Consider the following 14956-nt stretch of genomic DNA (forward strand, 5'->3'; position numbering starts at 1 on the left):
TACTCAATAAGCTCTAAATAAAACTACATTAAGATACTAGACATAAAAACATAAGATTTTGGTTGAGTGACTTCTTTTGTTGCTAATTATCCTGATGATATATTAATAATATTTGCAAAAGAGAGACAATCTATAAGCCTCTGCAATTAGCACCCTGATAATGTATCAAAGAAACATTAATAAAGTAGATTCAATAATGTTTTATTTGCTCTTTAAAGACTACATAATAGACCTGATTTTAATGTCACATAATGTGCTACCTTAGCAACATATGGTGTTTATAAGATAGACTCACCAACACAAAGAAAAGTAACATCAGGGAGTAGATGACATTTAGCACCCAGGTTATCACGGGGCATGTCTTGGTACTCCCCTGCCCAATGTTGACAGTAAATGAACAAGTACAGTGGCCAAGGCTTTAAAAGGGCATGGTAACTAGGCTCAGGCTCCTCACTCATGACAGTCAGCCCATCTGGTAAGCCACCTAGACAAGCAAAGATTCTGGCCAAGAATCTAGAACGGAGATTAAAGGAGGGAGACAGTGAGTATCAGCTGTGATCTGGAGACTAGCTGTAGCTGCAGAGGTTGTAATTGGCCTACTAACCTTTCTCTTGCAAATTCCCCAGAAAAAAAAAAGACCAAATAATGCTAGAGAAGTTGCTCCTGCATTGGGGTGAATTTACTATATGAAATGAGTTCAAGAGGCACAAGGAGTGCAATGACCAGATAGATATTCCCTTCAGAACCAAAGCATTCACTCCTCTAACTTCCAAGAGACAGAGCTAGCTGCTAGCAGCTCACAACTAAGTCTTCCTCCACAAACTGCCCTCAACCAAAGTATCCTGGGTTGAGTTCTCTGAAAGCAGACACTGAGATGGAGTTTGGGATGCAGGATACTTATTTAGAAATCAATATCTGTGAAGAAAGGCAACAGAAGCAAGACTAAGAAGAGGAAGAAGTCAAACTACAATGCAGGCCTGACCACCAAGTACAGCTCTCTGGAGCAAGTATCACCTGTCAATGAGTTTCACGTTAGGCCAAAATAATTGGACCTTTATAATTCCAACTTGCTCAGCCATTTGCAAGCTGCCCGTAGAAGACCGTGACTTTGGGTGGAGCAGCTCTCTAAAGCTGAGGCAGATGCTGAACCAGCTGACAGCTGGAAGCTCTCTGCTGCAAGCACTTCCTGCAGCTGGGAAGAAGTGTGAGTTCATCTCCATCTCTACCACAGGAAAAAAAAGGCTTTACTCAAGGTCATGCTTCCATCCCCTCAGGTCAGCCCACATCCAATTCTGGACAACTAACTCTGAGGTTTCATCCTAGCTCTACAGTTCCCAAAAGGATAGACTAAAGTCTCTGTTGCAACTGCATCAATACAATCTCTCTGCTCTCCTAAACTTGCTTCGTTCACTCTATTACAAGTATTGTTCCTCAATAAACCTTCTGCAAGCAAATCTCCATCTCAGATTCTATTTCTCAGGGAACATAACCTAAAAAACCTGATTCCATAGGAAGATTCAAATAAAAAGGTAGCTATGACCTACCCTGTTCGGTAACTTCATAGGATATTATTTTATTTTAGCTAGAGAAAATCATTAAAACTCAGTTGTCTCTGGCACAATAATGTCAAGCCATCATTATGTTGAAACAACAAAAAAGCAATATATATAGCAGCATTTAGATAAATAGTAGAACAGGATGAATATATCAGAGATGTCAAATGAAATATTTAACTAGCAGAAGTAACAAATAGTAGAGCTGTTTTAACCTTTAAGAAAATAAAGTAACTATTTAATTCATAACCTGAAAACATGCAGAATAAGAAAAGTTAATTGAATCACATTCACCCATATTATATACATCAAGGCTCAAAGGCAGTAGAGGAATTGCAGAAGTTTTATTTAATAAAGGATATTCTTCTGCATAAATTAGTTCCTGAACTTGAATCATGGATCCCTTTGAGTAGCCAATGAAAGTTATGGGCTGTCTTCTCTCAAAAGTCCATGTTTGTAAAATCTGAAAATAATTCCAGGAGTTCATGGAACCCTACAAGCCATTTACTGATGCCAGGTCAAGAACCTTTGACCAAAACCAGGTTTATAAAGTTAAGAGGACTTCTAACTCATGTTAATTTAAAAGGGCAAAAGATCTTGACCCCCCCCCAAAAATGTATCTGAATAAACCATACTGTCTTTATTTTAATTACATTATTACACAAGAAATACATAAACAGGTTCTCATCATAAAATAATCCAAACAAAATTAAGATTAAAATAAATTTCCTCTTAGTTACCACTCATTCTCCTTTCTCTTCACAGAGATTATCAGTTTGATGTAAATCCTTTCAGTCTTTCAATGTTTTTTCAAAAACTTATGTATCTATTAAAATATAGAGAATTATTTTGAATAAACTATGTTAAGAACTAGGATTTTTAAAACAAAGGATAGATATTAGTGATTTTCCTAATACCAGCAAATTGCTGAGATTAAAGAATTTTTCATATAACTCTTTCCTGAATCCAGTCTATCCACTTAATTCAATTCTACCCATAAGTTCCAAACCTGGTGTGGAATAAACCAGTGTATAAATCGATCAATAAATCAATTCAACCAATATTTACTAATCACCTTCTATGTAAAGCACTGTGGTTAGTGCTATGGAACAGTAGTTCCCAAACATGTAAACCTGGAGAGTTTATCAAAAATACAGATTCTTGAGCCCCATTCCAGTATTATTCAACTAGAATTTCCAAAAGTGGAGCCCCAGGATCTGTACTTTACCAAAGCTCCTCAAGTAAGTGACCTATGTGTAAAACAGCTAGTGCTGGGAATCACTATTATGAAAGTCACAGAAATGAACATGATAATGTTCTCAATTCAGTTTCACAAAGACCTCTTAAAAGTCCATTATGAAACCTACTAAGTATTATGCTGGATGCTGAATACATTGTAGGACACAGTCCTTGCTTGCTCTGGAAGCACGTGCAGACTGGAAGAGAAGATAACATCTGTAACGATTATAACAAAAACTGAAAGTGGAAAGTACTATCTGTCTCCTTACTAAAATGTATGTTCCATGAAACTTTATTTTATTCTCTGCCACATCTCTAATGGCTAGACCAGAGCCAGGCACATAATAGGTACTCAGTGAACAATTGTGGAATAATGCATAGGACTAAAGTGGAAAGAAAGTTTAATTTCTCCTAAGTAAACAAGCAAATGGCCCTTTTAAGAATAGTTACATAGACTGTTAAGATTCAAAGAAGGGGAAAAAAAGAGAACTAATATTCATAGTACCCCTACAATGTGTAAGAAATTCCGAGCTGACTGCCAATAGTTTATCTCATTTAACTATGATATAAACGTTCTGAGATAATACTGTGTATCCATTTTACAAATGAAGAAACTAAGGCCCAGAGAGGTTAAGTAATTTGTCATCCAGGTTACACAGCTAGAAAGTGGCAAAATGAATTTGAACCCAGGTATCCAAAAATAAGGCTTAGGAATTTAGACTTCATTCTCTAAAAAATATAATGTCTTTGAAGGTTGTTTTGATTTTTGTTTTTGGTTTTGTTTTTTTTTTTTGCTATTTGGAATATTTGCTTTTTAATAACAGCTTTATTGTGATATAAGTCATATACTATAAAATTCACTTTTAGAGTGTACAATTCAGTGGTATTTAGTATATTCACCAATTTGTGCAACCATCACTACTACCTAATTTTAGAACATTTCATCACCCCAAAAGGAAACCCCACACCCATTAGCAATTACTTCCCTTACCCCAGCCCACAAGAACTACTAATCTACCTTCTGTCTCTAGGATTTGCCTATTCTGGACATTTCATATAAATGGAATCATATAATGTGTGGCCTAAAAAAAAAAAAAAAGCTTTTTACAGTGGTAAAATATACATAACATTTACTATTTAACCATTTTTAAGTATACAGTTCAGTAGCATTAAATTCATTCCCAATGCTGTGCAACCACCACCACTATCCATCTCCAGAACTTTATTATCCCACGATAAAATGCTGTGTACCCATTGAAAAATAACGCTTCATTTCCAACTCTCCCCTGCCCCTGGTGACCCCTATTTTACTTTCTCTATGAGTTTGCCTATTCTAGGTGGCTCGTATAAATAGAATCATATAATTGTTGGCCTTTTGTATTGGGCTTATTTCACTTAACATAATGTCTGCAAGTTTCATGCACACTGTAGCATATATCAGGATTTTCTTCCTTTTTAAGGCTGAATAACATTCCATTGTACGTATATACCAAATTTTGTTTATCCATTTATGTCGATGGATAAAGGTTGCTTACACCTTTAGCTACTGTAACTAATACTGCTATAAACGTGAGTGTACAAATATTTGAATGAGTTCCTGCTTTCCATTCTTTTATATACCCAGAAATGGAATTGCTGGATCATATGGTAATTTTATGTTTAATTTTTTGAGGAACTGCCATACCATTTTCCACAGCAGCAACACCATTTTATATTACCACCAGCAAAGCTCAAGGGTTCCAATTTCTTCATAACCTAACAGTTGTTATTTTCTGGGGTTTTTTTTGATAATAGCCGTCCTAATGGGTATGAAGTGGTACCCCATTGTGGTTTTGAGTTGCATTTCCCTAATGATTAGTGATGTTTAGCATCTTTGCATGTGCTTATTGTCCATTTGCATATCTTCTTTGTAGACGTGTTTATTCAAATCCTTTGCCCTTTTTTAATCAGGTTGTAATTCTTTATATATTCTGGACATTAATCCCTTATCAGGTATGTTGATTTTGAGTGGCTAGTAGGGTATCCATTTAGAAATATCTAGCAGGCAAATAAATATGCATGCTGATCTTGAATTCCAAGAGAAAAACAACAATGCAGACTTAATAGTCACATTATTTGCACAGTGACATTTATAAAGAACTTTAACATAGTTTATTTAGAATCTCGCAAAAATCCTGATACTTTTACAATAGAGAAGTTAAGGCAGATCTCCTGACTCCAAATCTCAAAATAAGATTATTTGGATGTACATCAGAGATTCAAAGGGAAAAAGCTGACTCCATCTCAATCCCCAAAATAGCTCAAATTTTTCTGCTGCAAAAACTTGAATACCATCTAAGATTTTGCCTGAAAATGAGGTGGGTTTGCTGTAAACAAAACTGAAACCACTATAATATATGATGCTACCTAATGCTCACAAAACAGTAATCGAAGCTATAGAAATAAATAAGATTGCTACATTAGAAAGCTTGGGGCAAAAAGGTACATCCTACTTTTATGGGGTAAGAGAATAAAGAAGAAACATAGAAAGAAAACCAGAATGACAAAGTAAAACAAAAACCTAGGAAGAAGCATTTCAAAAGGAAAGGGTAGTAGACTACAGAAAATTCTATACAGAGGTCACGAAGGATGAGGACTGGAAAAAGGATACTGTGTTGGCATCGTGGGTCACTGGTGACCTTTAAGAGATCAATTTTAATAAAGTGAGTGAAAGCACAAGTCAAACTGAAAAGGCTTCAGAGGTGGGGAGAAGGTTGAAGAAGGAAAGGTAACACAGAATACTCTCAACCATTTTGGTAAAATAATAATACTCTCAACCATTTTGGTAAAATAATAATAGCGAATATTTACATAGCACTTAAGTGCTAGGCTCTATTTTAAATATTTTACATATTAATTTATCCTCAAAACTACCACTGGTACCATCACTTTATCCACTCCCAGTTGAAGAAATTCAGACACAGTGAGAAGCTAGAATTCTGAGGCTACCTGCTGCACAGTCCCTGAATATATGTGATTATATTATATTGTTATTATATATTATATTATATGTGATAATGATACATAAATGCAAATATATTATAGTAGAGTACAATAATAAATAGTGAGAGAAAAGATTAGCAAGATTATTTTTTCGCTATAGTAAGCTATAACATGGGGAATGATTTTATATTGCTAACACCAGTGTATGTTGATGCTTGCCAGTCATGTGACACTTTATCAGGTGTTGATATATTTAAGCAAAATAAAAACAGGCTGGCTTTTCCTGAATGTATTAATGCTTCAGGTTTCCATTCAATAAAACCATGAATGAACGGGGAAAAAATATAATTATCTCCAAGGTTTTCAAAGACATAATACATTTTCCTGTTGCTTACAGACTATAAAATAATGAATGGATAGACCAAAATCTATTTTGCTGATTAGCTCTATCATACATTTATACCTAAAAGCAACAATTTTTTAAAAAGGAAAGAAAGGATTATAAAAGATAACAAAGCTATTCTAAAAACAGAAATCTGTGAAATTATTCTGAGAAAAATTATTAATATCAGGTAATATTTTTGTCATCTTCCTGCCTGCCAATGTTACTCCTTTGAATCATGTATGGACTAGAGTATAGAAATGTCAATACAAAAGGAATTTCATGAAGGATTAATATAACTTGTAAGCAACAAATAGTGTTTTCAATCTTTTTGTAATATTAGACAATTTTAATATTTCTCATCATTGAAATTATATTAAGATAGAGCAATATATACAGCTGTTCCCATTTCTCCAGTTAATCACTTCCTACTCTTTGCCTCCACCATAACTACCTCTAACATTACAAAACCTGGTGTTAAATGCTATTTTCTCTGTTTATTCTATACTATGTACTCCTTAAATGTAGAAATTATGTACTATTTTTCACAGAACATTGAAAAATATTAAATATAAGTTTTATAAATGAATGAATGAGTGAACAAACATGAAGAAAATGATATGTTGGCATCACATTTATACAAGTGTCTTTTGATGGTGACAATGACAAGAATTTATATACTTTTGCATAAGACCTTTTCAAAATAGAAATTCTTTAAGTGGTAAAGAATAATTTTCATTGAGATGCATTAATAAATCTAAAGATAGATAGAATAGATTGAAGTAGAAAAGAAAGTTGACATTTGTGTAATATTATATAATGCTTTGTTGCCTACAATGTTTTAAAAATGTTGATAACACTAAGAATAGTGAAACTCACTACTTTTTCCTTTAAAACCTAATCTTTAAGTACAATTTATATTCAATCAAAGTTACTCATTTTAAGTATACAATTCAATAAGTTTCTACAAATGAATAGTCATGTAACCACTACCATAATCATGATATAGAACATTTCTATAGCCCAAAAAAGTTTCCTCATACCCTACTTTTCTCTCCCCTAGCAACCACTGATCTACTTTCTGTCACTATAGCTTTGAGCTTTCTAAAATTTCACATACATAAAATTGTTTTGTATGTACTCTTTCTGAACTAGCTTCTTTTATTTAGCATAATGCTTTTAAGATACATCCAAGTCGCTTAACTATCAGTTTGTCCTTTTTTATTGCTAAAGAGTAGTCTATCATATGGCTATACAACAGTTTCTTTTACCTATTCAGCAATTTGATAGGCATTTGGGTTGTTTCCTGTTTAGGGCTATTCTGAATAAAGCTGCTCTGAATATTCAAGTACAAGTCTTTATGTGAACATGTTTTCATTTCTCTAAATAATTAAGAATAATGCTGCTGAATCTTATGATTAAATATATGGTTAACTTCATAAACAATTGTTTTCCAAAATGGCTGTATCATTTTGCATTCCCACCAGCAAGGTAAGAAGAGTTCAAGTTGCTTCACATCCTTGCTACCACTTGGTATTGTAAGTCTTTTATTTTTAGTCATTCTGCTTATTGAGTTTTGATTTGCATTTCCTTAAGTACTAATGATAATAAGTATACAAACAACTGTTCTTAACACAAGAAAACCACTAGGGAGAAGGATACTTTACCTTTTCAATAGTCTTTTTAAAGAAAGTAACAACATTATATTCTTCTACATACCATACTTATCACTCCATTATAATGAGAAACAAGCAAACGACCAAAATACATGTATCATACATAAAACCATACAAAACAGGTTTCAGAGAAACTCTTAGTCAGGTACTGACTCAGTTTATAACCTCCTATCTACATAAAAATGGCAACATAATGTAGTCCTTAAAAGCTTTGGCTTCAGTGTCCAACCTGTGTTTGTATTCTAAGGCAGGAAAATACAAAGTATTGTGGAATGATTTCCACCAAAAACAAGTAAACAATTACTTACTGAGCCTCACATTAAACAAGTGATTAAATGTTCAATGAATGAATCGAGATCATGTTAATAATAATCTTCAAGGATATTTTTTTAATCTATGTAATGTTTCAAAAATCAGAAACATCCAGAAATTACAAAATGCCAGTATATCTCCTAGGTTCCAGTTACATACAAATCAATGATATAAATCAATGAAAACATATGTCCATACTACATAAATATAAAAGTGTTAATTAACAATTTATTCATTCATAATAACATTTACTGAGCACCAATTTAGGGCGGATCACATACATTCGAAGAGGGAGGACAATTTTTCTCAATACTGAGAACGAAGAATTAATCAGTTTGACTATATATGATCATGAAAAGTATCAGAGTAATTTAGCATATGATATAATAATGATAACACTAATATTATAATGAGTATGATTTCCTTGACATACCAGCTCAATGACAAGTGAAAAGTGGTCAATACATCAGGAAAGAAACAGCATATAAATAAATCACAAGGCAGAAAATTCACATAAAAGTAATCTGGAATGGACTGTAATGCTCAATGAATTTAGGGGAAGAGTAGATGAACTCGGTGAGAACTTTAACAAAGAAATGGAACGAATTGTAGTCTATTTCTATTATCAAATTCTAATTCTAAATCATGTAACTTGGGTAAGATATGGTTCATATGCTTTCAGGATTACCTATTTCTAAAGATGACTTATAAATGCTATGCATAAAAACAATATCCCACAGTAATCTGGTCATGCATGCATGTATACCCTGAGTACTGAATTGCATAGTCATAATCTTTCATAAAGAATGACAGTTTTCACCTTTAAATGACTACTCATTTGTCAAAAAAGTTCCACACATTTTAAAAATATTAATAATTAATTATACAAATTAAAGCAATTACATTAAAATAATGCTTACCTAATTAAATGAATGCAGTGATTTTAAAATTTAAGCCATAGTCAATGTAAAAAAGTTTAAAATTCACATGAAACTGTTACACAACAAGAAACAAGTATGAAAAGCTATTATGAGTTGAGTTGTGTTCCCTAAAAAATGACATGTTGAAGTCCTAAGCCCCAGTACCTCAGACCATGACCTTATTTGGAAATAGAGTCATTGCACATGTATTTAGTTAAAATGAAGTCATACTGGAGTAAAGTGGGCCCCTACTCCAATATGACTGCTGTCCTTATAAAATGGCCATGTGAAGACAGACACACAGGATTGTGACTCTAGTCTTGAAGACTATCCAAGGACAAATTATATGCTTATTAGAAAATGTATAGACCAAAAATATGCAGTTTTGTTGAAGCAGACTGTCAGAATCTACGAAAATTTCTGGGTATTTATATAATTAGGATATACCTGCACAGAAGGCCCTTAGCATGCCTTAACCCAACTTTTAAAAATCTAAATATCTAATCTAACTAAATAAAATATTTCTGCATTTAAGAGAGAAAAATTGTTAATGCTTCTTTTCCCTCAATCAATTCAGATTTCCCTGAGAAGGCACACATCTTTAAATTTTATCAAAGACAAATTAATTTAAAATATGGATAGCAAAAAGGGTCCACGTCTTAAAATTATTAGTAAATTACCGTTGTCCTATTCTTATTCCATCTGCAGACTCCTGAATAAGCATTTTCCCAAGGTTTATGCTATTGCTATTTTCATGGGCTTCTCAAACAGGTTAAAATGCAGATACTTAAAACATCTGAACTCTATTACCTTCATAATACTGAGTGATCAGACTGTAAGTCTATTCACACAGCTTCAAACTTACAGATGTCTACGAAAAGACTAATTTACAATTTTCTCCTTTTAAAAGGAATAATACTTCTGATTCAGTACTGTTATGTAAAAGAAATGTATCCTTTGAGCTTAAAACTTATAGTTCTCCCATTTGTTTACATCAAGCTGGGAAAGTTTTAGTTGTGATTTAAAATTTGATGTTACCTACAGAGTACTTGCTTTTTAGCCAGTCCATGATTTCCCATCACCAGATTCCATGTGGAAAGTAATCAGAATTTACTGAATTTAATATACTTACTTTTTGTACAAGTTTTTTGTTGGTGTTGTCTAATTTATTTGTTTTGTGTTGTACAGTTTTTACTTTTTAAATGTATTTATTTTTTAAAAAATAAATAAAAATTTATTTTTATTTTAAGGTCTTTTTGTTTTTTTTCCAGTTAAATCCCCTTATGAATCTTTTCTTTAAAAGGATGTTGTTATAGAAATGCCCTACCTTTCCTTCCTTACTAAAGCATCAGCTTTGACTAACTTCCCAATTCTGAGGTTATAACTATGGCTTAGAAAACAGGAAGGAAATATGTAGAATTTTTAATTAGCACCCCTTAGTAATTGAATTGAGTTTGCAATGAAGTATCGCGGGTCCACAGGGAAAAAATATTAAAATAATATCATATGCATAATTTGTATATAGCAAGAATAATCAAGTATTACTCAATTTTTGGTAATACTTTTATTAAACCTATCTTCTAGATTAAGCCACATACTCACATTTTAAGTTTGAGATGAGTGATGAGTCTCTAATTTTACATATTAAAAGGTGGGTGGTTCATGCCAAGAAACAGCACTCATAATGATACAGAATGGAATATCTTTCTCTTCCACACTCATTAGCATAAAGTAAGGTCAGAAAAATAATAATTACACAGCTCGTGGTTCGCAAATAGGATTACACAACTAAAAGTGATTAATTCATTCTCCTACCTTCATCTATGAAATCCAGAATGAGAATCTTATGTGTCTTTTCTCCAGACCCGGAAACTATCATACAAAGCTCATTACCCCCAATAAGCATGCCAACTATGGTATTATGAAAGAAAAATATCTGATTTAAACATGACCTGGATCACCCGCAAAATCTGATTTCATTTGGAACTTGACATTATATTCACTTTCAAAATATATACCTCTTTAAAAAATTCTTCCTTTCCCTCATTTGTTCCCTCAAGTTTGAAGTCTTTAAAATCCATTTCTAACTGTAAAACGACCACTAAATTGACACTTTTCAATTTAAAATATTTTAAACGAGAATCTTAAAAGTTAACTGAGCTAAACTCATACAAAGAATAAAGTTTACAGACTAATAGAGAAATAAATGCCTACGTTCATTTTCATGTTTTCAGTATTTCAGTGTTAAAGCTGTACATCTTAATTATCTAATCATTCAATTCATTCTTTCAAAAATACACACAAAGACTAGCCTTTTTCAAATAAACAAAACTTTCTCAACCCACTGTCATTGTATTTGACACAGTATAAAAGTAGATAAATTTACATTTCACATTTGCAAAACAAATTGTGATACACTGTTGTTTTGAAAAGAAACACAGGATTCAGTGATTCTCAATAACCAGAAGTAGATTATATGAAACACCACAATGTACTACTCTTCAAAAGAAAAAAATCAAATATGTTAGTTTCACCAGGGGAGAAGAGAGATGTTTGGAGTGCATGTGTATGTGTGTTCTTATGCTTCCTTAATTCTAAAAACAACCTCTAACTCCTTTCAAAAATCAACATTTTTTTCAACAAATATGAGCGTATTCTGTACAATAAAATGCATAAAGATAATGTGCACTTCCAGAATGCTAATAATCCAGATAGAAAAAAAAATCAGTGCTTCAATTTTCCACGTACCAAGTCAATGTTAAACAATGTCATTTTTTTTCCTTTCTCCCTAACCATTCCACGAATGGGACTACTGTATATTTCATAAGATTAACAAACTGACTAGAAGCTCTGGAGGAGTAAAAGCAAAAGAAATCATTTTTCATTTTCCCACAAAGATAAAACAAAAGCAAATACGAAGACTTGTTAAATAAGAAGCATTTGAAAAACCCAACGTGACCAGCTTTTGATTTACCCCAGTGTGACAAGGAAGACAGACCCCACCCCCACTCCAGATTGTGTAGCTTTTTTTTCCTTGGGTGGTGGGGGTGTGGAGAAGAGAAGCTGTCACATTTCCATCTTCCGTTATTGTTAAGTCCGCAGCCTAGATTTCCAAATATCGCGGGTCCACAGGGAAAAAATATTAAAGCAGAAAATTTTAACCGTCTGAAATGCACTGTATTTTGTTGATTTTTTCCAATTTTAAAGTTAATTATACTGTTTCAATCTAAGACTATAGATTGCCCTCGACAGCCTGTCCCTCACACACTCCTTGTAAGACCGCTTGCTCCAGATTTACTAACGATTCTCTCCTCTCTAAACTTAAATTTGAAAAACATTCCCGAAATTATTACATACAAAAAGGCATTCCTCCCCCATTCTTTTTGCCTTCGGTGTGGGGGTGTAGAATGAAGAGTAAAAAATAGACCTATTCGCTCTTCAAACAACAAAAAAAAAAGAGGGGTAGAGGGCCAGTGGGGGAAAGAGCTACAGTGGACCTGAAGGAAATGTTGAGAAAAGTTTTTACGTGACTAGTTTGTCCTTTGGCAGGGGAACAAGAGTTAGGCAGAAAGCCGGGGTCTCGGCCCAGGGCTCGCGCAGAGAGAAGGTACCTGCCAAAGAGTACCTGCGGAAGGACAGGCCGGGGACCAGAGAGGAGCCGGGCGAGCACCTACCGACTTGCAGCACGTTCTCCACCGAGCCGCTGTCCAGCAGACGGATGCCTCGGCGGAACGGCAGCCCCTCGCCAGCTGCTCCTGCCCCTGCGCCCAGCCCGGAGGACGCCCCCGCCGCGGCGGCCCCGGGGGCGGAGCCGGCCGGAGCGGCGGCCCCGGGGGGTGGCGGCGGCCCCTCCTCGGCTGACGAAGCCCCCGTGGCGCTGCTAGCCGCGCCGGCGCCGGGGCCACCCCGGTACTGGAAGCTGGAGTACATGCAGATCTCCCGCTCATTCCGCGGGAAGGACCAGTAGACGATGCGGCGCTGCACGGGCTCCGGAATCCGCTCGAAACGCTCCTCCACCCGCTCGTACGCCCACTTTTCCGCCACTGTCTTGGCGGCGCAGTCCAGCAAGGACTCGGGCTGCAGGTGGGGGCGGGCCCCAGGGGGCAGGCAGCTGCCGCCGACGCCCCCCACCCCGCCGCCGGCCGCCCCGGGCGACCCGCGAGGGTGGTGAGCCCGCGGGCTGGGCCACGAGCACAGGCGCTTGGCCGGAGAGACAGGCGGCGGCGAGAGCAGCTCCTCTCGCTCACCTCCTTCCGCCATTGCTGGGGACTGACTGACTGACTGAGGCGGAGACGGAGGCGGCCGCGGCCGCGGCTGCACCGGCTGCGGCGGGGACCCCGGCCACGGCCACGCGCCCCGCGCAAGCGCCCAGCTGCGGCGCCAGGGGGTGGAGAGGCGGGGCGAGCAAACTCGCGAGCCGGCCGGCCCGAGTGGGGTGCCTGGGCCGGTCCGGTGCGCGCGCCGCGAAGGCCGACGGGGGCCTGAGGACTACCGTGAGGCGGCGCGCGCTGTCCGAGCCGCCGCGAGCGCGAGAAGGGGCGGGAGCGAGCGCCGGCCGGCGGCGCGCGCCGGGCGCAGACGGCCCGGAACGCGCACCGAGCGCTCGCGCGGGGCAGGCGGCCACCTCTGCGCGAGAAGCGCCGGGCACCCTCGCCATCCCGCGCGCCTCCAGCCCACCTCCCGCATGGCTGGAGACTGGTGGATTGTGTGGCCAAGTGAAATGGCCGGGCCGCGAGCCATCCGAGGAGCCGCCTCCCTGAAGTTCTAGGCTTGCGGGGCACAGAGAGAGAAAACTCAAAATCAGGCTCCTGTGAGAGATTGACGAGGCGGGAGACTGGCAGAGCCAAGTGGAGGATCTGGCAGAAAGATGCTAGGAAGACGCAAAAAATCAGGAAGTTCAAGTGGTGAAAACTCTTCTCACGCCATAACGGTATAGAATAGAGTCGGCGGTCCCCTCCCGAGCCAGACAAAATCACACCAGCCCCTGACTGGACCATGGGGCGCCAAGATCTCACTGTCACGGTGGCTGCACACTCCTAGGCTTCTGGAGAGTTTAGCAGCTTGCGTCCTAGAAAACAAAAACACTTTGTGTGGTTTTTGATAGAATTCTCTGATCCCCTGCCCTCAGTCTAAGTTAGATCTTTCTTGTTTTCCTCACTTGGCTTGGACTTCTGCTCCTTCGTATTATTTTTATAACAAGTTGTAAACATATTTTTATATATTTGTGAGATGTCTGCCCACCTGACTGTAAACTCCAAGATCATGTCTATTTTCTTCACTATAATTTATCCTGTCTTCTGCAGGGGTTTTTCTTGGAATTACATTGAATTTATAGATTAATTTGGGGACAACTAATATCTTTATAATTGAGTTTTCACAAATACAGTATATCTTCATTTATGAGTCTACCAATCTTTGCTAGATCTTTTCCAAAATACTATTAAACGAGAAATAATCTCATCTCTGATAGCTTAAAATCCAGTTAGATAAGATGAAACATGAAAAGTTAAATAACAGTAAAATACTAGAATAATACAAAAAAGCAATAGCTTCAGAGGATTGTCAGGTGACTTGAAGAAGCAGTAATTATTTGGGGAATCAGATCACTCTGAGTAGAAATTGTAAGAGGAAGCTCTACCATATGGTCATATTTCGTCTAGATCTTGGAGAATGAGTAGGATGCGAATAAGCCAAAGGCTTAGGAAGGAAATTTTATTTTATTTTATTTTATTTAAGGAGGAAATTTTAATCGTGTCGAAGAAATTCAGCAAAAACCCAAAAGCTAAAAAGTATAAAACGTTTTCTTGGAACTGTTACAAATAAATCTGTTTGGTTATAAAAATGTTAAAGATTAGAAAGATCTTTTAAAGCCAAATTATGGATAATCTTAAA

The 14956-nt window shown here is 36.8% G+C and overlaps 1 protein-coding gene across 1 annotated transcript in view; it reads right to left on the minus strand.

The window, feature by feature from the left end:
* ZSWIM5 (zinc finger SWIM-type containing 5) overlaps positions 1 to 13596 on the minus strand; it is a 149405-nt gene extending 135809 nt beyond the window's left edge. Inside the window, exon 1 of the mRNA XM_039884300.1 lies at positions 12739 to 13596. Within this exon, the coding sequence (XP_039740234.1) occupies positions 12739 to 13324 (586 nt within the window). The 5' untranslated portion in view covers positions 13325 to 13596. The remainder of the gene's footprint in view (positions 1 to 12738) is intronic.
* Between the last annotated feature and the right edge of the window lie 1360 nt (positions 13597 to 14956).

Source organism: Pteropus medius, unplaced genomic scaffold, assembly GCF_902729225.1.
Source record: "Pteropus medius unplaced genomic scaffold, Ma_sr-lr_union100, whole genome shotgun sequence".
NCBI classification, from domain to species: domain Eukaryota; kingdom Metazoa; phylum Chordata; class Mammalia; order Chiroptera; family Pteropodidae; genus Pteropus; species Pteropus medius.